Source organism: Theropithecus gelada, chromosome 2 (assembly GCF_003255815.1).
Source record: "Theropithecus gelada isolate Dixy chromosome 2, Tgel_1.0, whole genome shotgun sequence".
NCBI lineage: Eukaryota > Metazoa > Chordata > Mammalia > Primates > Cercopithecidae > Theropithecus > Theropithecus gelada.
Genome location: NC_037669.1, coordinates 20983793 through 21008986, shown reverse-complemented (window position 1 = coordinate 21008986; position 25194 = coordinate 20983793). Strand labels below are relative to the sequence as shown.

The following is a 25194-nucleotide window of genomic DNA, read 5'->3' as shown; positions in this document are numbered from 1 at the left end:
TGAGAAGTAAGCATTTCTGACAAATGTAACACTAACCTTGACCACTAAAACCATAAAGAAGTCTCCACTCTATTCACTCTTTACTATAAAAAGTGACCGGAAGCTGTGTGCTTGCCCCCACGCAAATAGAAACAGATGACATATTACCCCCTGTTTTCATTGAGCATTGGGAGTAATATTTTATTTATGATAGATGTTTTTGTTATATAAAATGAAATTTTGGTCAGTTGTAAGCTCTTTTTCCATATAAGGTGAAAAATGTTCAATCTTAAAGTAGTAGAAGTCAAATTACTACTGATAAAAAATACGTTCAGAAAACTAAAGAAAACTTATTGCACAAATATTTTAACCTTTCACTGTTTCAATAATGAAAGTTGATTAAATGGACTAGGGAGACTTTTATTTATTTATAGTATGTTCATTCTTTAAAGTTTTTTATTATGGGAAATTTCAGACAACCAAGGAAAGAGTATTAAAATGAACCTTTATATCTCAGCATGCAGCTTGAATATATATCACTGTTTTGCTAATCTTGTTCTGTGTATTCTTTAATACATACTGTATTCATTGCTTGGGTATTTAAAGCATAACTAGGTATCACATTTCTTTATCTTAAAATGTTTCAGTATGCATCTCTAACAGATGAAACATATTTTTAATAACACTATGCCTTTATCACATTTTAACAATAATTCCATAATACCATTTTACACCCAGTCCATATTTAAATTTCTCTGGTGATCTTAAAAATGTCTTTTTAGGGTTGATTTGTGTGACTCAGGATCCAAACAGGTCTATGATATATTTGATTATGTCTCTTAAGTGTCTTTTATTCTGTAACAATCCTCTCTACCTTCTCTTTTTAAATGTCATTGATTTCTAGAGAAATTGGGTCATTTATCACAGAGAATGTCCATATTCTATATGATAGAATATGGAACTGGTTGCTTCCATTCTGTATTTTTTGAGCTGGCTCCTCCTATCCCCTGTATTTCCTATGAAGATGTAATTAGATCTAGAGGCTGTATTAGATTTGAATTTGGGGGAAGGAGGAAATGTAATACTTTGTAGGTGGGACTATGTATTTCCTAATGATTCACAAAAAGAGGTGCATAATGGCTGCCTGTCCCATTTAGTGATCCTAAGACTGATGTGTTTAGGTGGTCTCAGCCTGGTCTCTCACAAAAATTCTCCATCAAATTTTCACCTAATGGTTTAGCATCTTTTGATTGCCCAGATCTATTATTTTATTCAGGAGTTATAAATAGGAATTTTCTCATTCTATTATTCTTTCTCCCTATTTTAGCCAATGATAAAGAAGAAATTTCTCTTATCTGCTTTTTGATTTTCCATATATATTGGTTTTATTAGGTTGGTGCAAAAGTTATTGCAGTTTTTGTCATTACTTTCAATAAGAAAGGCAGGATAAATTTTCATTGTTATAAGTTGATGCTCTGATTATTTCCAAGGATGACCAGTGACAGTGTTTGTTGGTTGGGTTTTTTAAGGGCCAATAAGAATGCATTGATTTTTACGTATTTAATGGGTTTTTATCTATATATCACTTATCTATACCTTATGATTCTTTCAGTCTAGCTGAAATATGCTTGATTATTTACTTTGGTGAACTATAATACTGAAAACTTCTTAAAGTCAGGCTTATGTCTTATTCTTTGGTTATTCTTATCAAAATAATTTACATTAAGTAGATAAGCACTAAATATTTATGCCACAGAATTGAATAGACTTCAGTCTGTGTAGAATATTTAGGCTGGAAGAGGACATGAGAGATTGTTTAATCTAAACAATTAGATTGTTTAATTTAATCCTGTCATCAGGAAAGTAGCAATTGAAGTCATTTAGGGAAGATAAAATAGTTAGGTCACTGTGCATCTCAAAGAACCTAGGGACAAAGATTCCACAACTCCTCGAAGGCTATTCCAATTATTATTTTTAAAACTCTTACCTCATATTGTAGATCAATATGTTCTTTTTATTAATTCCTTTTCTAGTATTCTAGTGGAAATGAAAAAACATTCCTCGTACATATTTCCTTTTCCATATTTCTTTAAGCCAAGAAATTTGTGTGCTTCTGCTTTTATTACTTCAAAAATGAACTTTTATTCCAAGTTAAATGTTATTTTTTGGTTGTTTAAATTGGTTATTTATAGTCTTCCGTGACTGTGTTTGCATTAATTGCTCCTAATTGATTAAGCAGCCATACATTAGTTTCCTGCTGCTGCTAAAACAAATTACTACAAATTTGGTGGTTCCAAGCATTATAGATTTATTATCTTGCAGTTGTAGGTCAGAAATCCAACACGGGTCTCACTGAGCTAAAATCAAGGTGTGGGCAGAGCTGCATTCCTTTCCGGAGGCTCTCAGGGGAGAATCTGGTTTTATGTCTTTTCCAGCTTTTAGAGGCTACTGCATTTCTCTTCCACCTCAAAGTCAACAACAGTGGGTCAAGCCCACATCACATCACATCACAATCACATCACATCACATCACAATCATATCACAATCATATCACAACACATCCCATCACATCACAATCACATCACCACATCACATCACATCACAATCACATCACAATCACATCACATCATCACATCATATCACATCACATCATCACATCACATCATCACATAACATCACATCACAATCACATCACATCACATCACAACATCACATCACATCATCACATCACATCACATCACAACATCACATTACATCATAACATTACAATCACATCACATCACAATCACATCGTCACATCACATTACATCACATCGTCACATCACATCAATCACAATCACATCACATCATCACATCACATCACAATCACATCATCACATCACAATCACATCACACTCACATCACATCACAATCACATCATATCATCACATCATATCACAATCACATCATCACATCACAATCACATCACAGTCACATCACATCACAATCACATCACGTCACAATCACATCACATCATCACATCACAATCACAATCACATCACAATCACATCACAACATCACATCACATCACAATCACATCATCACATCACATCAATCACAATCACATCACATCATCACAACCACATCACAATCACATCACATCATCACATCACATCATCTCATCACAATCACATCACAATCACATCACATCACAATCACATCACAGTCACGTCACATCATCACATCACATCACAATCACATCACATCACAATCACATCACAGTCACATCACATCATCACGTCACATCACAATCACATCATCACATCACAATCACATCACAATCACATCACATCACATCATCACATCGCATCACAATCACATCACATCATCACATCACATCATCTCATCACAGTCACATCACATCACAATCACATCACATCACATCATCACATCACATCACAATCACATCATCACAACACAATCACATCACATCATCACATCACAATCACATCACATAATCACATCACAATCACATCACATCACATCATCACATCATATCACAATCACATGACAATCACATGACAATCACATCACATCACAATCACATCACATCATCACATCACAATCACATCACATCATAATCACATCACATCACATCACATCATCACATCACATCATATCACAATCACATGACAATCACATCATCACATCACAATCACATCACATCATCACATCACAATCACATCACAATCACATCACCATCACCATCACCATCACCATCACCATCACCATCACCATCACATTACCCTGGCCTCCTTTCCTGCTTTCCTCTTGTACTTTTTTTGTTTTGTTTTGTTTTGTTTTGAGACAGAGTCTCGCTTTGTCACCCAGGCTGGAGTGCAGTGGCGTGATCTCGGCTCACTGCAAGCTCTGCCTCCCGGGTTCACGCCGTTCTCCTGCCTCAGCCTCGGAGTAGCTAGGACTACAGGCACCTGCCACCTCGCCCGGCTAATTTTGTTGTATTTTTAGTAGAGACGGGGTTCCACATGTTAGCCAGGATGGTCTCAATCTCCTGACCTCGTGATCCCACCCACCTCGGCCTCCCAAAGTGCTGGGATTACAGGTGTGAGCCACCACACCCAGCCTTCTCTTCTACTTTTAAGGGCCCTTGTGATTGTAGTAAGATCATCTGGATAATCCAGGATACTTTCCCTATTTTAAAATCAGCTGATTAGCAATTGTAATTCCATCTGCAACCTCAATTCACCCTTGTCTCGCAACCTAACATCTTCACAGGTTCTGGGGATTAGGATACAAGCAAGCTTTGTTGGAGCATTATCCTGTCTGCCACAAGCTGTATGTTTAAAATTTGCATCTCTATTCATTTCCCTTTCTGGTATCAGTTTACTGTGTGATAAATCTCAACTCTGCTCATCTGTAATAGGTGTATTTTTCACAGACATGCTGTGGCGGTTTAGTGTATTTGTAACTGTAAAGTGATGAATTGAAGTCCCTTGAGTGCAAAGTGCTACACAAGAGCAAAGAATCTATTTCTTCATGGGGGGAAAAAAAAAGCATCACTTAACAGCTGCTGCTCTTACTTTCTTTAGTAATAAGGTAGTGGTATGTTTTTCAGTTGCATGGAACTACACCCAAACACAGTGAATTACCCTCAGTTTCAAAGCAAATATTAAGTACAGCCTTGTCTGACACATTTCATTTGTTTAATGATATGTTTACCATCATTTTTCATTTTACCATTGAATTGAGAAGCTGTTGATTATTCAGAAATATTCAAGCTAACATTTAGTGACCTGAGGACTAGCACGTCCACTAAGTAATCATTTATAACCATTTTTACATTTATTTTTTAATATCTATTATCTTTCTATTAAGTATTGACAGAGATGTTTTCAAGTCACTGGTTTTACATGCAAAAGAAAACAAAACCCTCCTTTTGCCATTTTGGAAATTAACATTCATATGAAATTTCTGTCAAAATTTATCTAAGATTATACTAGATTAGAGGGGCAGTAGGAAAAATACTATTTTCCCGGGTGGCTATTAATAAATATTAATGGGCTCCAGAGCCCTGCAATGACGTGATAAAACATGATTCACATTTCACAGATCCTCTAAGTTCCTATGTCTTTTTATTCACTCACATCATGAATGTTCTCACTCCTGGTTAACATTTTAAGTTTTTGCCGCTTTCTTTTATGGTCAGCTGCTAGTAATTTTGCTAATGTCTCATTAGCTGAGAACTTTCTCAGCGTTGACCTTTAAAGACTCATACTTAATGATGATCTGTTGACATCAGCCATCAGTTATGTGGTGCATGTTGAAGAATTATTTTAGTATCCTTCCTGCAGAAAAGGCTTAAGTTTAAATATGTATGTTCACAATGGCAAATTCTGATTGAAGATTTTGTCTTCCAACCAGGTGTTAGGACTCCAAAGGGACTAATGGGGTGCAAATGTTTTAATTCTCGTGTTCTCACAGCTGCTAACCCTCACACTCATTTCCCTAAGGGAGCGCATTTCTCACACTCAGCACGGGCCTCTGAGTCACTATCTTGCGTATAACTCTTCCCAAGTGATGCCAGCTCTAGTGAGGAAAAGGTTACAGTGCCAATGCACTGGAAATGCTCTAAGCTGAAAAAAGTCCCGGACAAGGATGCTACAGTCTGTGTTCTAGGAAAGATCAGCCTTCACCTGAGAGGCAGCATGATGTGGGGAAAGAATACCTACTTACTTTTGAGTCCGACAGACCTGGGTTCAAATTCAACACAACTCATTGTGGAATAGTTGTGGGTAAGTAGTTTAAATTATCTGAATTTTACTTTTCTCACTTATGAAATAGAGAATAATCTTTCAGAAGCATTGTAAAGACTATGGCTGAATCATATAACAGAGCTAATGTAGACCAGGTGTGGTGGCTCATGCCTGTAATCCCAGCACTTTGAGATGCCGAGGCGGGTGGATCATTAGGTCAGGAGTTCAAGACCAGCCTGGCCAAGATGGTGAAACCCTGTCTCTACTAAAAATACAAAAATTAGCCGGGCGTGGTGGCGGGTTCCCGTAATCCCAACTACTCAGGAGGCTGAGGCAGAAAATTGCTTGAACCCAGGAGGCGGAGGTTGCAGTGAGCCAAGATCACGCCACTGCACTCCAGCCTGGGAGTCAGAGCAAGACTCCATCTCAAAAAAATAACTAATTTTTTTTAAAAAGAAGCTAATATAGACTCTAGCACAGAGTAAGCATGTTTTGTAAATTTTGTCAGTTGCTGTTATAACAAGCAGAGTGGCCTTGGATAATTTACCTAACACTTCTGAGCTTTGTTTGTCTCAGTGGCTAATAATTATTGGGTTAACTCTCCACTAAAGTTCTGGCCAGCTCTAAGAGGTTAGTGCCTAGGTTGAAAAAGCTTGGTCTAAGTGGCAGTTTTGTGGTTTTGTTTTATATTTGGGGGTGGGAGATAGTGTTGGTAAAACTGCAGAGGTAGATTGTTTTAGCAGAGCTGTTAGTCACTGAAAGGTAGCCTTGCCCATCTATCATGCCCGAGTATGTTTTCTCATCAGGGTCAACGCTCAAAACAGGATTAAAAAACAAAATTAGCAAAATCTAAGATGATGACACAGTAGCTGGTGCGCGCACACACAGCTCTCTCCCAAAGTCATTATTATCTCTTAATTATCGAGGGTATGCCGTGTCAAAGCTGACTGTTTTGTGCCTTTGGTGAGGAGAGTCGTCAGGTGCCTCTTACAATTCCTTAGCTGTTGCCCCCAAAGAAAAATATGGTGACTCCCCCAAAAATATATACCTGAAAAAGTCTGTCATTTCTAGATCTCACTTTTTCAATCTCTTATTCAAATAAAGCAATTTTTAGTAAGAATTTTGGCCTGTCCTATTAAACAAATAAAAATAAGTACATGACCCTTTAATTTACTTAACTGATGGCAATTCTGTCTCAGTGCATTTGGGCTAAAATTCAACCATCAGTTTCTTATTTTGAAGTTTCTCACTTTCTTTGTTTCACAGCGAAACATTTTCAAAAATTTAAAAGTAAAGTTTACGATTGATCAGATATGAATCAGTATAAATTGTATGCTTATAAATTGTAATTCAATTTATATTTCTGTAGATTATTAGTACCATTTACAAGGTTAACCCTTAATTTTTATATTTGTATAGATGGCAAGAGGAAATGCACAATTTTTCCTCTTTTATCATGTCAACCCTTAGAATTTCAGTTGTTCCCTTCTACTTCTCTATCATAAAAATGTTTAAGATTGCTCTATTTTTATGAAAGTGGAATGAAATATAAAATAATAGAGATTGATACTGTTTATTACAGTGAAAGATAACTATCACAAGTGGTTATGCATTCATTGAAGAAAAAACAGAAATAGGGGTTGAAAATAACTGAAGGAACTATACAGGGAATATAAAGAAGCTAAAAAAAAAAACTTATGAAAAAAGAAGCAGGATAAACCAATAGAAGGAAATGATGTAGTGCCATCATTGAAGCCAGCTGAGCCCTCTCTTGCTGGCGGAGTCCTTAGATGGCAAGAGGCTTCGAAGGCAGGGAGCAAGACAGCTGCCATGAGTGGATATCAGACTCCTGATACCGATGCAAGATGGCAGTTATGCAGGGAGAGGGAGTATTATTAGTTCTCTTTTACCCAGAAGGAGGTTGAAGCTCCAAGAGTTTTAAACTTCCTAAGCCTACTCAGCTGCTATATGGCAGGTACAGGGTTTCAAGCTAGGAAGTCTGAGCTCTGAACCACTGTGTTCTACTGCCTCTCAGAACTTAGGGAACTTTATCTGTTCTACACGACAAAGGTCATAAGTTCCTGATGTGTTGCTTCTATAATGTCCTATATAAAATGGTTAAAAAGTGGGTGGGAAGATGTATTATGGCTACCTCCTCGTTAAGGTTTAAATAAAATATGTAAGGCACTCATTTCATCCTCAAAACTTGTTCTCTCCTCCCCTTCCTCCACCGCCACCATCTCTGCTTATTATGTGCTGCCCATCCATCAAGTCCTACTTTATGTACTGTACACAAGGCCATTTCTGGCCAGGATAGACATTTCAGTCCCTCTGCATGAATATCCTGGAGACTTAGCATTTGCTTGTATCATTCTTCAGGGTAATCAATTGAAATTTGTTTTTATTTTTGTGTGTCTTGTCTGCCTCTTCACCACCCAAGTAGAAAACTCCCAGGAGCTGAGGACCCTAGGAACCTTAGATTTCTTTTTACCTTCAATGTTGTCATTGATTTCAGAAACACAATAAATGAATGGATGGGTGGATTAATAAATGGGAAAGAGGAAAAGGAAAGACCCAAAAAGTCTGAAACAGTTGTGGGTACCATTTAAGATAGATTTTTCTCTTTTAAAATTATTTTCAAAATGTCATCTAATTCTTAGTTATTTCTTTGGAAATAGATTTACCACTTGGGAAGTATTTGGCTTTAAATCTTCAAGATGAGTCCAAATTTATCATTAAAAAAAGGAATCCCAGAATCATTTGATTTTTTTTTTTTTCCTCCAAGGCACAAAATTTACCAGAACTTAAGCTTCAAAGGAATTTTTAAAGAAATTAGCCTAATAGGTATCAATTTCTTAATAAACGTATACCATTTCTTAAACAATTCATCAGTTTATACCAGAAAGCCATTGTATGATAAGAGATGACCATTTCATCCTGTTTTGGTAAGGAAAACATCTTTCAAAGTCCTGTTCTTTTCTACTGGATTCAAGTACAATGTTTTCATGGTCTGCTTGACTTCATCAAATGATAAACTGTTGCCAAGTCTATCTTTTCTGGAAATACAATACAAAAATTCATAGTATTTTAATATAAAGCACAATTTTTTCAAATGTATTACACAATGCACTGAGATCAAAATCTAAATTTAAAAAGTCATTCTCAATTATATCCAAAAGAGTGTCCCTGAATGGCGAATGGCCTTTTTTGTCATGCGCCAAAAAGACATATGGTCCCAGATTCATTGCAAAAGTCTTGCTATGGAGAAGGGGTCTTAAGTGGAAAGACAGCTGCCAGTAAAAGGATATTAAAGGGTTATCTGGAATAGATGTATAAGATAGCATTTAAACTCTAGCATTTTCTTTTACATTTCAAAACCAAGGAACGTGGTCACATCAACTTTCCTGATTATCCACATATTATTTTCCTTTAAATATTTTCCATTCCATGGACATTCAGTGCTCTCTGACACCTGTGGGTCATACCAAGTGCTATGCCGTGAAGGCCAGCATTAGGTTACACTCTTCTGTATTGTTCTCCAATTGTTTTTGTCATGTGTGCGTTTCTTCTGTGTCGTGTCTCACCAGCAAAATAGTAAGCTTCTGAGGACCAGAGCTGAGTCTCACCTTCCCTGATGGGCTCCACACTCAGGGTGAATATATTCACAGCTGTAATAGCTGGCTCCCCAGCGTTTGCTAGGGAAGGCTCCTTGCCCAAATAACAAGTCCCTAGTTGCCTATAGTAAAAATATCCAGGAGAAAAAAATTATTCAACTGGGGTAAAGGGTTGACTCTACCCTATTAGTAAAGTAACTATATACCCTTTTTTATCTGGCATAGTTATGGTTGACACCTGCTGTTCTGATATAATTAATTGTGCTCCCTTTCTTTCAATAGTACCCCAGTTTAGTTGAAAAATCTATAGGCAATCTACATATGGGAGAAAGCCTAGAAATCTTAGCATGGTCCCCAGATATTTCACAATCTTCACAATCTCATCCCGAGGTAATAGCCAGCCTTTTCTCTGCCACTGGGGATGCTCTGCATCAAGAAGAGAGAGACAAAATGAAGGGTTGGAGCGTTTGCCACAGGTTTGCCACTGCTGTGTTCTCTTCTCCAGGCTGGGCACACAGATGGTCAACTGCTGGAGTGGCAGTTCTTATCAACCTGTTAGCCGATGATTTAATATTTTTGAGCACTTACAATGTGCTGGGCTAAGGGATTTATGGAAATGGGTTATTAAAACAGCAACCCCATGAAGCAGGTACTATTAGCATTCTCTTTGTCCCACTGAAGACAGTGAGTCCCCAAGAGGTTAAGAAATCTACAAGTAACAGGCTGACTCCTGAGCCTGTATATCTGAACACCACACCAAAGTGCTTTTCTCCGTGGTCTCTAAGTGTTCTGGTAATTTTGAACTCAATGTTAAAAACTCATCTTGTATAAATTATTCCTGACTCCCCACTCCTACGTGGAAAAGCTGACAAGAACATCTAAAAAGAAAGAAAAACCTTTGCTAATTTGAAGGCTTTGACTTTGGATACTATCTGAGAGCTAATGTGACCTGGCTTTATAAATTGAAAGAAAAATATCCAAAGTCCTGATAAAAATATCCAAAAAACGCACTTCCTGTGGCGATAACGTGAACAAAGTGGTGAATTCACTGGAAAATGCGTGTGTGGGAATGTACAGTCTCTACTTCAAAATCAAGCCCCTGCTAGGGCTTAAACCAGTTAACAGACAACACTCTACACTAAACTTCTCCATGGGATACACATATAAAACACGGGCAAGGAAAAAACTACAGGCAATAAAGCCAACAACTGTAATGCCTAACAGGTCTGCTAAACTAGGAATGGATGTGGCAAGTGGGTAAGAGAAATAGTTTTTAAACATTTGTGGTGTCGGGGAGAGAGTCTGCCAGAGCATGCGAGTGAAGCAGGGTTAGTTTGGGACAGTGGCTGACGGAGATGCTCCCGACTCTATCCCAGGAGCACAGGAAATGAAATGACCTGGAGGCTCAGCGTTGTGGTCAGTGTGCAGGCACTGGAAGTGGAGGGGTCTGGGCTGGCTTCACAGCCAGATGACCAGTGCACTTAGAGGACCTGGCATTCTGGGTTTAATGCCCTGCTGTCACTGTCATGAATTCTTAATTTATCTTTCCATTTTATTTTGTAAGTGAGGTCCTATCAGACAACAGAGCAGGCGCAGAGGGCTTGGAGCCTGGGTTCCTGTGCTTGGCCTCCCAGCCCCTCCCCTAGCTTGGTTCTCAACTGTCATGTCCACCAGCCCTGGTGTCCCTGCTGCTTGGCTGCCTCCCACTTCCCATCCCTGTTTCAGCGACATCAGCTGCCCTCCACCTCCAGCAGGGACTTGGGTGTGCACACCTCCGTGATGACATCTGGCAGGGCATGGCGGTAGCAGTCCTTGCAGCGTCTGGCAGTGCCACTGTGCATTAAGTAGGGCATTTGGTGGGGGCAAGCCTCCCTCTCACCTGCTTCAGGTACACAGTATGTCCCAGTGCAGAAATGGCAATCCCTTGGGGGTCTATGAATTGGGGTGGCAGACCTGTGAGGAACGGAGATTGACTTTTCTCCCCTTGGGGGTGGGCTGGAGGATAAGGGCAAAGCACTTTGGTCTTGATCCTGGGACTGCTGCTGGAGGGAGCTAGTAAGTGGAGGGGGAAGGGAGTGGGCCGAGGGTCTGCACCCACCTGCAAAGTGTAATATCTAATAGGCCAAGACAGAGATGGGCCAAGACAGAGATGGTGGAAGAAAGTACAAGTTGAATGTTGTGCCTTCAATGGCACTCTTTTTAGGGTCCTACCTTTCGATTTTGCATCCGACCCTGCAAATTATATAGTCAGCCTTGGGTGAAATGCATGCTTTTAATAGCATTGGCTCCCCACCTCTCACAGAATGAAAGTAAAACCTCCAATAATGTCTTCCTCAATGGATTGTCTTTAAAATAACCCTCTGTTTAGAAAAAGTACATGCATTTTTTTCTTTCAGACAACCTTAGAAAGCTGTAAATGGTGACCAAGTATGGCAGAGCCATTGGGAGTACACATTACTGGAAAGAGATGCCCTCTTTCCCCCCGCTTGTCTTCCTCCCATACCCCTTTCCCCACATCTTCTCTTCCAGTCAATGCCGCACTCCCATTTCATATGTAGAGGCTCCACTCACTCTCTACAGCGGGCCAGTGAGGGGCTGCTTCTCACTGCTGTTACTTAACTCCAAACAATTCTGAGCAACCCCTCTTGTGACAACATCCGCACCAACATGAGCCGTAAGCTCCCTTCAGAACAGGCCTGTGAACGTTCTGGAATCCTAGCAGTGGCTGCTGTACCTAGTCATTTTTGCATCGTTGCTCTGTGGTACGGCTGGCTGCACTTCTGTGAGAAGCTTAACCTTCAGTATGAGCTCAGCCTGCCAGGGGCCTGGTCCCGCAGACTGCATCTTAAAGAGTGAGAGAAGCCAGAATTCTCTAAGCCATGGGGCATAACAGAGTGTTCTGTCAAACTGGGTGTGGGTTCATTATTCAACAGATCTTGTAATGTTTAATGGAAATAATTACTGAATAGTGTAGGATTTGCTTTAAAATTTGCTCTCCAATGATTTTTCAGGCAAAGGAGGAAAAAGTTTTTTGTTCCACATGAAAACATACTTTTTCTGAGGAAAAAAAAACAATAGTCCTACAAATAGGACTTATTAAAGACTAATTGTTTGATTACTCATTTTTCAAAAAATATTTGTGCTGATTGTGCTATTTCCCAACCCTCTAATTATATTTTTCCTTTTCTGCCTGCAAAACCTCTGCCTTCATTCATCTTTATTCTAGCCCCAGGCATTAAAGGGGTAGAAGAGCAGATTCATTCATTCTTTCAGAACATGTTTATTGAGCAATTACTATGTTTCCAGGTTTAGAGGTACATGCATAAACAGAGCATGAACTGAAAGCCTGGCTCACATCCAGAGTGATCCTCAGCCTCTTACGGCTTTCTTCAGAAGCTTAGGAATACTCTAAAAGGTGGAGGACTTATGTTACTTTGTGATGCTCCATAATTCTATAGACATTCTTTTTTATGTTTAAGGGCAATGTGCTAGTAATCTACTGAGTGATGTATTAAAAATTAACACTGCATGTTAATTTAGTCAATTATATTGTATGTATTGTGTTAATGTAAAATTGGTATAACACTGACATTACTTATGCTACTCTGTATTCTACTTGAGCTTCAAGCTACCATGAAATTTTGCCAAGCTACAACTTAGCACATGCCCAAGCAGACAGCAGGATTTCCCCAATTTTCTAGAAAAATACCCGTCAGTGTTTTTCCGGAAGTGACGTCCTCCTTCCTGAAAGAACATTAGTGATGTTCTTGAGTTGGTCCAGACTTTCAGTTGCTGCTGTTCTGGCCTTTTCATATGTAATTATTTCAGGGTCACTTACTTGTCATGGATGGGTGAGTTTTCTGTAGTCGTTATTGATTCCGTCCTGTGGAGTGATGGCATCAGCAATATTGGAGCCTATCTTTTTCCAGCAATGGTCTTCAGGGTGGATATGGACTACAGTTGAGTTATGAATCATTTTTATACCCCATTACTGAAACCGGTTTGCTGTTGTGGTGTCAATTTGGTTTTATTACTCAGTTCTTTGTCACCGGAATAGGACAATGGGTGGGGTGGGTGGAGCGCAAAGTTGGTCCCCCTGCTGACACTTAAAACTACTGGTAAGTAGCCTTCAATAAGTGACGAGACAACAGCATTCTACTCTTTTTACATTCCACTCCCCACAGGCCTGCCCGTCTCTGCCTAGACTGACTTCTTCAGTGGGGTTACCCTCTCCCTTCTCCCCTTCATCTACTAACAGGCCACAGGGGACCCATCTATAGCAGGGGCAAAGGCAGCTGACAGCCACAGAGCCTAGGGTGCTGGTGAGCTGTTTGTGTACCTGTTCCACAGCCACACTTAGGAGGTCCCTTTTTTTGAGAACTGACTAGTGGGTGAGTGGAACTCCCTGCTGGAGCTGAAAAGATAGCAATATTTCTCAGGGGTGTTTTTCAGGCAGACATTGCTCAGGGTTAGTGTTGGTGAAATGCAGTACAGGAGCTGTCGGCCAAATGTCAAGAGCTAGAGGATGCTTACATTCAGATTATACCCGCTCAGGTCTGAATATAGCTAAATGTGGCATGTGGACACTTACAGATGCAAATAAGAATCGACAATATTTCCGTTATGGAGATTTCCATGGGCATAGTTTTTTTTTTTTTTTTTTTTTTTTTCTTTCTGTGGCTGATTTTATTCTTATTAGGGTCTCGTGATGTGCCACACTGGCTTCTAATAAAAGTAGTTACCTTATTTCATCAAATTCTAAAGCATCTTTAACTGTAAATCAGTCTGCTATTTTATATAAAACTAAGAAACAATAAAGGTGCTAATTAATGGTACTGCTCTTGCATCCCTTGAGGCTTTTATTTTATACTTATGGAAAGAGCTTCCTTTGACTCATTGATGCATACATTTTATGTTGTCTGTGCTTTTTACAAAAGAGATCATTTCCTTTTCTGTAAACTATTTTAGAACCGTTTTCGATTAATGAAGTTGTGAAGATAGGTGTTGTGTAGCCTGAGGCGGCGGCAGCACGGAGGGTAAGAGCAGGTGTTCTCGGGCTGTGTGTTGACCAGCTTGCCTTACACCACCCCAGCACGGTTTGTGACACGGAAGGTTTTCTTCTTGAGGAAGTAAAAGGTGAAGCCAAGAATAGCATTACTGATTCCCAAATGGATGATGTTGAAGTTGTTCATACAACTGACATTCAGAAATATATTCCATGCTTTTTTTAGCTTTTATAATTCCTCAAGTGAAGTAAATGAGCAAGCAGTGAAGAAAATAGTCTCCAATGTCAAAAAGAATGTGGTAGGTTGGTATAAATTCCATCATCATTCAGATCAGATCATGATGTTTATAGAGAGGCTGCTGTCACAAAAACTTGCAGGAGCATTTTTCAAACCAATAACTTGTTTTTCTACTATGAACACCAAGTATAATAACAGAAAACTGTTCTACTCATTGACTGAAACATGCCTTATATAAACCTCAAAAAGAACTTTTTCACAGGGTACCATTAGCGGTTGCCAGTCTGGGTATTTCTGAACAACTAGGTTGTAAAACTGTATCAGGTTCCTGTATGTCCACTGGTTTTAGCCAAGCAGTAAAAACACACAGCTCTGAATTTTTTGAAGAAGATGGATCCTTAAAGGAGGTACATAAGATAAATGAAATGTATGCTTCTTTACAAGAGGAATTAAACATATGCAAAAAAGTGGAAGACAGTGAACAAGCAATAAATAAACTAGTAAAGGATGTAAACAGATTAAAACAAGAAACTGAGAAAAGGAGATGAGCATAGATTCAGGCAGCAGGAGAGAAGAACATCTAAAAAGACCCTCAGGGGAACGTTTTTCCTGGTCAAGCATTACGGACCTTTTATCCAGATTCTGAATTTCTTCAATCATGTGTTATGTCTTTAAAAACCAGACATGTTTCTAAAAGTAGCTGTAACTACAACCTCCACCTCGATGTACTAGCCAAAATGACCTTAATGGTAGAACACACTGACATTCCTGAAGCTAGTCCAGCTAGCAGACCACAAATGATTAAGCATAAAGCTTTAGGCTTAGATGACAGATGAAATTCAAGAGATCATGGCAGTTAGAGATACAAGACAAACTATCTAAAACAGATACTGATAGTAGTTACCAAGAAAAAGCATCCACAATGGACAGCCCAGAAATAGATGAAGAGATTGAGAAAATGAAGGGATCTAGTGAATATCCAGTCTCCTACATCTTGATCCTTTTAACCTAAAAGGAGATTTTTTTTTATTTGGCTGATGGGTAAAGCCAAACATTTCTATTGTTTTTTCTATGTTGAGCTACTTGTGCTAATACAGATGAATTCATTTGTTTTTACTATGTTCCCCTGTTTGCAGTAATCCGCAGATTAAGTCTTGGCATGTTTAATTTATAAAGTACTTTTTTGAACATCAGATGCTTTTATTTTAAAATCTTTTTTCACATTTCACTAAGTTGTTGAGGGAAAGGCTTACACTGACACATTCTTTATCACTGGAAAAGTGAGGCCGGGCACAGTGGCTCACACCTGTAATTCCACCACTTAGGGAGGACAAGGCAGGAGAATTTATTGAGGCCAGAAGTTAGAGAGCAACCTGGGCAGCAAAGTGAGACCCATCTCTATTTAAAAAGGAAAAATAAATGGAAAAGCAAGAATAGAAAAGAAATAGAATTTATTTTCACAATGTGGAAAGAAATGTATATGAAAATTTACTTCTTATCTAAGTCATTAAAATTCTCCTAAAGTGATAATTTTTTTTTATTTTTTGAAAATTATACTTTAAGTTCTGGGGTACATGTGCAGAACATGCAGGTTTGTTAAGGTATACAAGTGTCATGGTGGTTTGCTGCACCCATCAACCCATCATCTACATTAGGTATTTTTCCTAATGTCATCCCTGTCATCCCTCCTCCCACCCCTGACTTCTCAACAGGCCCTGGTGTGTGATGTTCCCCTCCCTGTGTCCATGTGTTCTCATTGTTCAACTCCCACTAATGAGTGAGAAGATGCAGTGTGTGGTTTTCTGTTCTTGTGTTGGATTGCTGAGAATGATGGTTTCCGGCATCATCCATGTCCCTGCAAAAGACATGAACTCACCTTTTTTTTTTATGGCTGCATAGTATTCCATGGTATATATATGCCACGTTTTCTTTATCCAGTCTATCATTCATGGGCATTTGGGTTGCTTCCAAGTCTTTGCTATTGTGAACAGTGCTGAGGTAAACATACATGTGCATGTGTCTTTATAGTAGAATGATTTATAATTATTTTGGATATATACCCAGTAATGGAATTGCTGGGTCAAATGGTATTTCTAGTTCTAGATCCTTGAGAAATCACCACACTGTCTTCCACAATGGTTGAACTAATTTATACTCCCACCAACAGTGTAAAAGTGTTTCTATTTCTCCACATCCTCTCCGGCATCTGTTGTTTCCTGACTTTTTAATGATTGCCATTCTACCTGGCATGAGATGTTATCCGATTGTGGTTTTGATTTGCATTTCTCTAATGACCAGTGATGAGCATTTTTTCATGTTTGTCGGCTGCATAAATGTCTTCTTTTGAGAAGTATCTGTTCATATCCTTTGCCTACTTTTTGATGGGTTTTTTTTTCTTGTAAATTTGTTTAAGTTCTTTGTAGATTCTGGATATTAGCCCTTTGTCAGATGGATAGATTACAAAATTTTTCTCCCATTCTGTAGGTTGCTGCCTGTTCACTCTGATGATAGTTTCTTTTGCTGTGCAGAAGCTCTTTAGTTTAATTAGATCCTATTTGTCTATTTTGACTTTTGTTGCCATTGCTTTTGGTGTTTTAGTCATGAAGCCTTTGCCCATACCTATGTCCTGAATAGTATTGCCTAGGATTTCTTCTAGGGTTTTTATGGCTTTAAGTCTTACATTTATGTCTTTAATCCATCTTGAGTTAATTTTCGTATAAGGTGTAAGGAAGGGATTCAGTTTCAGCTTTCTGCATGTGGCTAGCCAGTATTCCCAACACCATTTATTAAATAGGGAATCCTTCCCCATTCCTTGTTTTTGTCAGGTTTGTCAAAGATCAGATGGTTGTAGATGCATGGTGTTATTTCTGAGGCCTGTGTTGTGTTTCATTGGTCTATATCTCTGTTTTGGTAGCAGTACCATGCTGTTTTGGTGACTATAGCCTTGTAGTATAGTTTGAAGTCAGGTAGCATGATGCCTCCAGCTTTGTTACTTTTACTTAGGATTGTCTTGACTGTGCAGGCTCTTTTTTGGTTCCATATGAAATTGAAAGAATTTTTTTCCAATTCTGTGAAGAAAGTCAATGGTAGTTTGATGAGGATGGCATTGAATCTATAAATTACCTTGGGCAGTATGGCCATTTTCATGATATTGATTCTTCCTATCCATGAGCATGGAATGTTTTCCCATTTGTTTGTGTCCTCTCCTATTTCCTTGAGCAGTGGTTTGTAGTTCTTGAAGAAGTCCTTCACATCCCTTATAAATTGGATTCCTAGTTATTTTATTCTCTTTGTAGCAAGTGTGAATGGGAGTTCACTCATTATTTGGCTTGCTGTTTGTCTGTTATTGGTGTATAGAAACAATGGGAAATTCAACTCAGTTATCAATAGTCTTGTTGTTTTTTTCACCCAGTATCATTCTCGGTGCCAGCAAGGGTACCGAGGGTCTGGCATGTTTAGTAAAGGAGGATCGGATCATACATTTGATTTAGATGTTTTAAGATATATTTTATAAGAAAGTATTCCACTGAATTCTTATTTATTCAGAATTAGTATTATATTTTTTCAAATGACTTTTCAGCACCTGTGGAAATAGGGTTACTTTTTTTTTTTTTCTTTCTTTTTTTTTTTTTGAGACAGAGTCTTTGCTCTGTCACCCAGGCTGTAGTGCAGTGGTACGATCTTGGCTCACTGCAAGCTTTGCCTCCAGGGTTCACACCAGTCTCCTGCCTCAGCCTCCCAAGTAGCTGGGACTACAGGCACCCACCACCACGCCCTGCTAATTTTTGTATTTTTTAGTAAAAATGAGGTTTCCCTGTGTTAGCCAGGGTGGTCTTGATCTCCTGACCTCATGATCCTCCCGCCTCAGCCTCCCAAATGCTGGGATTACAGGCGTGAGCTACTACACCCAGCCTTTTTTTCCCTTTATGTTACATTCCTGGGATAAACTATACGTGGTAATAATTTGTTATTGTATTATGTGCTGCCGGATCCAGATTCTGCCTGTCAGTATATTTTTAGGGTTTTTTTGCATCAATATTTATGAATGAGTTTGGTTTGTAATGTTTATTGTGAAATGCTTGCATTTTGGAACCTAATGATCCTTACTGTAAAGATTTTTTGAACATTTTCCTCTCTTGTTATATATCCTTAGACTTTAGAACACAAACTCTGCTTTCTAGAAATCACCATCGTTACTAATACTTAATTCATACTTTTTGTGTTTGACATTGTTACAGTGTTTTTTGTTTTGTTTTGTTTTGTTTTTCTTTTTCTTTTTTTTTTTTTGAGACGGAGTCTCGCTCTGTCGCCCAGGCGGGAGTGCAGTGGCGGGATCTCAGCTCACTGCAAGCTCCGCCTCCCGGGTTTACGCCATTCTCCTGCCTCAGCCTCCCGGGTAGCTGGGACTACAGGCGCCCGCCACCTCGCCCGGCTAGTTTTTTGTATTTTTTAGTAGAGACGGGGTTTCACCGTGCTAGCCAGGATGGTCTCGATCTCCTGACCTCATGATCCGCCCGTCTCGGCCTCCCAAAGTGCTGGGATTACAGGCTTGAGCCACCGCGCCCGGCCTTGTTTTGTTTTTCTAAGACAAGGTCTCACTGTCACCCAGGTTGAAGCACAGTGGTGCAATCTCAGCTCACTGCAACCTCTGCCTCATGGGCTCAAGCAGTCCTCCCACCTCAGCCTCCTGAGTAGCTAGGACTACAGGTGCCCATCACCATGTGTGGATAATTTTTGTATTTTTTGTAAAGATGGGGTTTCACCCTGTTGCCCAAGCTAGTCTCAAACTCCCAAGCTCAAGCGATCCCCCTACCTTGGCCTCCCAAAGTGCTGGGATTACAGGCTGAGCCACCATGCCTGGCCTTTGTTACAACTTTAATTATCTTTAAGAACCTTATGAAACTAGGTATGATTTTTCCTACTTTGCAGGAAACTGAGGTACACAGAGGTTAAGTACTTTGACTTGTACTAGCATGTAGTTGCACAGGATTTAATCTGTTTCCAGAGTCGGTGCTCTTATGTCCAGAAATTTAGTTTAACGAAAAAATTGTTAAACGTGGCAAGGGCCTTTCTCAGACCCTCTTACCTAATTTCTTTTAGGATTATCTTGGTTTATTTCATGCTTCTTTTGTGGACACTTTAATGGCAGAAACCTTGCATGCAGAACTAAGCTTCCCTGTGATGACATTCTGAAGCAGTGAGGCTTACAATGCAGGCGTCCTCTAATGGGAGCAGACCCAAAATGTGAAAATTGGGATTTATCAAACTGCAATTATGAGAGTATTACTGAAAAATCCGGTAATTAACAAAATATTTCAACAGTAGATTTCTTTAAGCAGTAAACTGCCCCTGTCCTCCACCATAGGGCATTCAAAATATTAAGCAAATTAGATTTAATTAGTCTGCCACATTGTATAGAATTAAACATTAGAAATGGAAACTTTGTTAAGGTAACTGCATTCTCTGCAACTTTTCCTAAATTGTCATTTTAATTATATATCTTTCTAAATGAAGTAATACATATTGGCAGAATTCCAGTCTACAATGTATTTATTTCCAGGCTACTGTAAATCCACAAAGAATTTTATTGTACAGAAAAGAAATAGAAATCCTTTTTTTTTTTTTTTTTTTTTGAGACGGAATCTGGCCCTGTTGCCCAGGCTGGAGTGCAGTGGCACGATCTCAGCTCACTGCAAGCTCCGAGAAATCCTATTCTTTAGTTTTATTTTTCCACACTTGTGTCCCCAGTAGCACACAAAGACTCCCAAACTATGTGTATGTTGGAAATATTTAATGAGCAGTGAGAGCCAACACATGCACCCAGGTAACGACATTTGTTCCAATTTGTAATTGGCTGTAACAGCCTATGCTTTATGCAAACTAACTGTGATCATAACAAAAGGTATTTTTAAATTGCTCATATAACCATATGTCTTGGATCATGGTACTATCTTTGGCTTCTGTATATGTTATTTTTCTAGTGTTTCAGATCTTTTTATAAAAACCTCTACGCATTAGGCATAATTAATCCATATCAAGAAAGAATCTAAAAGGTTAACTCTAAGAGACTCTGCTAGAGTGAGAACAATTTAGGAAAACTAGGGGTTTTGTTTTCTAAAAGTGAATTCCTGAGATTTATTTAAAAAGCATTTTGTAGACTTGATTAAGATAGTTACATAACTTGCAGGGCCAAGAACAAAATAAAAATGCAGGTCCCCTGGTTCAAAAACATGAAAAAATTGTTAAAGACACTAAAATATAAAGCTTTTTCCTTTTTGTGGTTTCTCATTTTGTCATGATTTTATTTATTTATTTATTTTATTTACTATTTGATGTCTTAGTAAATAAAAAATGTAAAATTATTAGCTTGAAGTTTACTTTGTATCTTTATATTGTTCAATCCCAGGTTTAAATGCAAATGTAAGAGCCTTTAACTCCTAAGTGAAATTACTGAAATTGCACAATTCAAATTTTACAGTTTATACATGCGTATTTTGCATATGTATTTTGTTCCTACCAGAATAGTGGAAATACTGCACAAAACGAATTCAGCTGTTTATTTCGCTTCTTGATATGTGCACATTCTACCAACACTCTTCTTTCAACTTATTTCTGAATGAGGAAGAGTTGGAAAAAAAAAACAAACAAAACTATGGGTTTCCCTCTCTTTCCCTTTTCTCCTTTATCATTTGCAGCATAAGTGGTTGGCTGATGCATGAGTAAGAAAGGATATGATAGAGTTTCTTGGTCATTGGTACCTTAAAGTGCCATTGCCTTCTTTCTGCATCTAAAGCAAGTTCTGGTTCGAATGGAAAGTACGGCCTTTCACAGCTCTGGGTGTCCCCCTCCTTACCTTTTTACTGAATGGTAAATGTGACATACTTACCTTGTTCTACCTTTAAGTCTTGCTGAACTCCCACACATCATGGTTCCTTTGGAATTATATGATCATGGATTCCTCTAATGCCTTAAATGAGTGGGGAGGCAAGAAAATACAGACATGTTTATTGCTTCTGTTTCCCCCACTCACATGCATGCACTATTGTCCCATCAGACTTCCCTTACAAAACACAAGTTCAAAGATAAAAGTATTAAGAATGTCAAGATAGTGACAGCAGTACCTTAAGCATGGGGCCCTTCTGAGCATGGGGCTCCACGTGACTGTATATGCCACATGCCCATGAAGTCAACCCTGCCCCAGTTATCTCATCTACAAATTGAGGTAATAATAGTAGTGCCAGGTAGGATTGCCATGAGGGAGTAATTAAGTTATGAATATAAGGTTCTCAATATAGTATCCTGCACATAGAAAGCACTCAGTACATGGTAGTTTATTGCTGTATATCTCAAAGAAATCAGGAAATGGTTATCGTATTCCTACTAGGAAACTTGTTTATTTGATTTGGGTCCAGCATTCCTTATATGAACCTCACTAGGCAAGATGTGCTTTTTTTTTTTTTTTTTTTGAGACGGAGTCTCGCTCTGTCGCCCAGGCTGGAGCGCAGTGGCCGGATCTCAGCTCACTGCAAGCTCCGCCTCCCGGGTTCACGCCATTCTCCGGCCTCAGCCTCCCGAGTAGCTGGGACTACAGGCGCCCGCCACCTCGCCCGGCTAGTTTTTTGTATTTTTTAGTAGAGACAGGGTTTCACCGTGTTAGCCAGGATGGTCTCGATCTCCTGACCTCGTAATCCGCCCGTCTCGGCCTCCCAAAGTGCTGGGATTACAGGCTTGAGCCACCGTGCCCGGCCGCAAGACGTGCTTTCAAACACACGAGACAGAACAGAATGAATGCTCCTTTATCTGTGGTGGGCAGGAGGCAACTGTACAATAATGAGGCGAAGGTCTGAGGTGAGTTCATCAGGTTGCCTAAGTTAATTTATTCGGTGGTAATTACTGCAGCAGGTTATAGCCAATAGTGCTATGTAAGGTGTCCTGAAAAAGACAAGGCACAAGTTACTAAGAGAAGTTGAGTTGCCAGGTTGTCTCCATCTGAAAAGAGGTCAGCTCTGCAAAGCCTTGGGCAAGAAGGCCTCAGCTCCAAACTCACGGAGGGGGGACATTTGAACCCAAGATGAAAACAAAACAAAGATATGAAGTCTGCCTGAGTAAGTACGTGTGAATTCTGGCTGACTACAGCATCCAAATGAAATTTCTTATAGAATGAGTTTCAGAGTTTAAAGTTCCAGAGAAACATTGTAAAGAATACTCATCAATCCATTAATCCAATAGAGTTGCTTATAAAATACTGTTTCATATGCCCAAAATGTATTTGGTTTATTTACATATGTGTACCCAGCCATTCATTTTGCAAACATCAATTTTTAAAAATTTATTTGATAAATTATTAGCTCCTTATTGAGGTAGCATATGCTGATTGCTTTAATATAATTTTATTTAAAACTTAAATACCTTGAGATTACCTACATACATTTCATTGAAATATATTTAAAATGAAAATTATGCCAACGTATAAATTGCGACTGTTTAAAAATTGCTCATTAAAAATGACTAGCTATGAAAACAGGCTGAGCAATTACATAAACAGGATAAAAATTAAGAAAGGCATTATAAATATTCCTGTTCCCACTGAAAGTGAGTGATTTCAGCTCATACAGGTGAGGCCCACGGTGTCTTGTGCAAGCAGAATTTTTCCTTCTCTGGAGCATCAGGATTGGCTTTCCTTGAGGAGTGGTGTAACAGGATGGACATAATCTGATTTTCTAAAAATAACTTTGCAGAGAAAAGAACTGATGAAAACAGCGTTTAAAATCTGTGTATAGCATGATTCTTTTAAGACTTCTCCCTCACCCTTGCCCATTTGGTTTGGAAAATCTGGATTTAATTTTCATTTTAATGACTTAATAAACCTCTCAGGAAGTGTTAACTTTTCAGATTACTGGGTCCTTTCGCCCCCTGGAGCTGCGGTTATGGAGGATGACTCAGGGAATGCTGAGTCAGGGTAGGGGTGTGCTGCCTTCAATGCTGGTTCTTAAAGTGTTTTTCTGATAAATAATGTTATTGTTTCCAGATGCAGAGCCGAAATATCTGATAGTTGTGCGACCTGCTCCCCCTCCAAGTCAAAAGAAGTCATGTTCAGGTATAGTCTTTGCATTGATTTTTTTTTTTTTTTTTTTTTTTGGGTCTTTTATTGACTCTGAACCATGACTCTTCATCTCTTTTGGACCCATGGAGACCAAATACCTTGAGAAGCTTTAGGAATGTAGAGGAGGTGTCAGCCCTGGGTCAACAGGTTACCCTTTTGGAGAGGTAACACAGCCTGGTGGTGGAGACTACTTCGGATTTTCTCCTGGTGCCACCACTTGCAAACTGCAGGGAGTTACAGAAGTTATTGAACCTCTCTACTCCTGGATTCTGCTGCGTCATAGGGTTGTCGCTGAGGATTAAATGAGTTAATGACGGTGCCTGGCCTGTAGTCAGTGCTCATTTAGGGTTAGCTCCTATTGGCCTGTTTCTATTTTGCAGTGTGTGAACTCAGGCTCAGTATTGTGCCTTTCAGATGTTAAGGGCACAATTTTATGTCTCACCTTTTCTAAAGGAGACTGTTTACATTTTAAAGGGGTAACTCATGTATGTGTGTTAAATAGATCAGCACGTTGGTTTTATTTACTCCTTATCTCTCCCTTCTAAACCTCTTCATTTCAATCCAGAAAGGATTTCTTCCATAAAAATAAAAATAATAGCAACACCCATGTTTCCCAGTCTAGGAAGACTTGAAACAGGAAAGTAGATATATAAATAAATAGAAACTTCGTACATAACTAAAGATTAAAATTCTATGTCATCTAATTTCACTACCAAAACTTCTTCTCAGATCAAATACTATAGCTGACCATTGTTATAAGGAAGAAGCTGTGAATATGCTTTTTCTATCTGATGTTGCATCTTCCTAACTCTGTATAGAGTTGATCACAAAATTTTGTTTTTTCTTTTCTTTTCGTCTTTTTTTTTTTTTTGAGACAGAGTCTTGCTCTGTGGCCCAGGCTTGAATGCAGTGGCGTGATCTCGGCTCACTGCAAGTTCCGCCTTCCAGGTTCATGCCATTCTCCTGCCTCAGCCTCCCAAGTAGCTGGGACTACAGGTGCACGCCACCACGCCTGGCTAATTTTTTTGTATTTTTTAGTAGAGATGGGATTTCACCATGTTAGCCAGGATGGTCTCAATCTCCTGACCTCATGATCCACCCTCCTTAGTCTTCCAGACTGCTGGGATTACAGGCGTGAGCCACCAAGCCCAGCCTGCTTTTATTTTTCTAATGTGAATGATCTCCAAATAATTATTTCCAAAGCACGTTCGTCTTTTATGGTACGCTGGATACCACACAATAAAAGGATCTTTCTGTTTGCTGTATTTTTCTAGAGGAATAAAATGGGAGAAAGAGCACTCAGCTATTCAATTATACTGAATAGCTTAAATCAGAAATCAGTTGCCACAATTCCCTCCCCTCTTTCTGCTGATTTCCACTTCTTTTAAGAGCAGCATTGAGTGGTTAAGCATTTTGAAAAATACTAATTCTTTTTCCTGGCCTCAGATCATCCCAAAGCAAAAGGGAAATTCCAATCGCTCCTTACAACTTGTTAGTGAGAG

At 39.0% G+C, this 25194-nt stretch overlaps 1 protein-coding gene and 1 pseudogene across 16 annotated transcripts in view; both read left to right on the top strand.

Annotated features, from left to right (window-relative positions):
- ABI3BP (ABI family member 3 binding protein) overlaps window positions 1-25194 on the top strand; it is a 262565-nt gene that overhangs the window by 73810 nt on the left and 163561 nt on the right. For all 16 annotated transcript variants that reach the window (XM_025377138.1, XM_025377133.1, XM_025377139.1 and 13 more), the window contains exon 3: window positions 23618-23686. In XM_025377138.1, coding sequence (XP_025232923.1) covers window positions 23618-23686 — 69 coding nt within the window. The remainder of the gene's footprint in view (window positions 1-23617; window positions 23687-25194) is intronic.
- LOC112618335 lies at window positions 12014-15601 on the top strand (annotated as a pseudogene).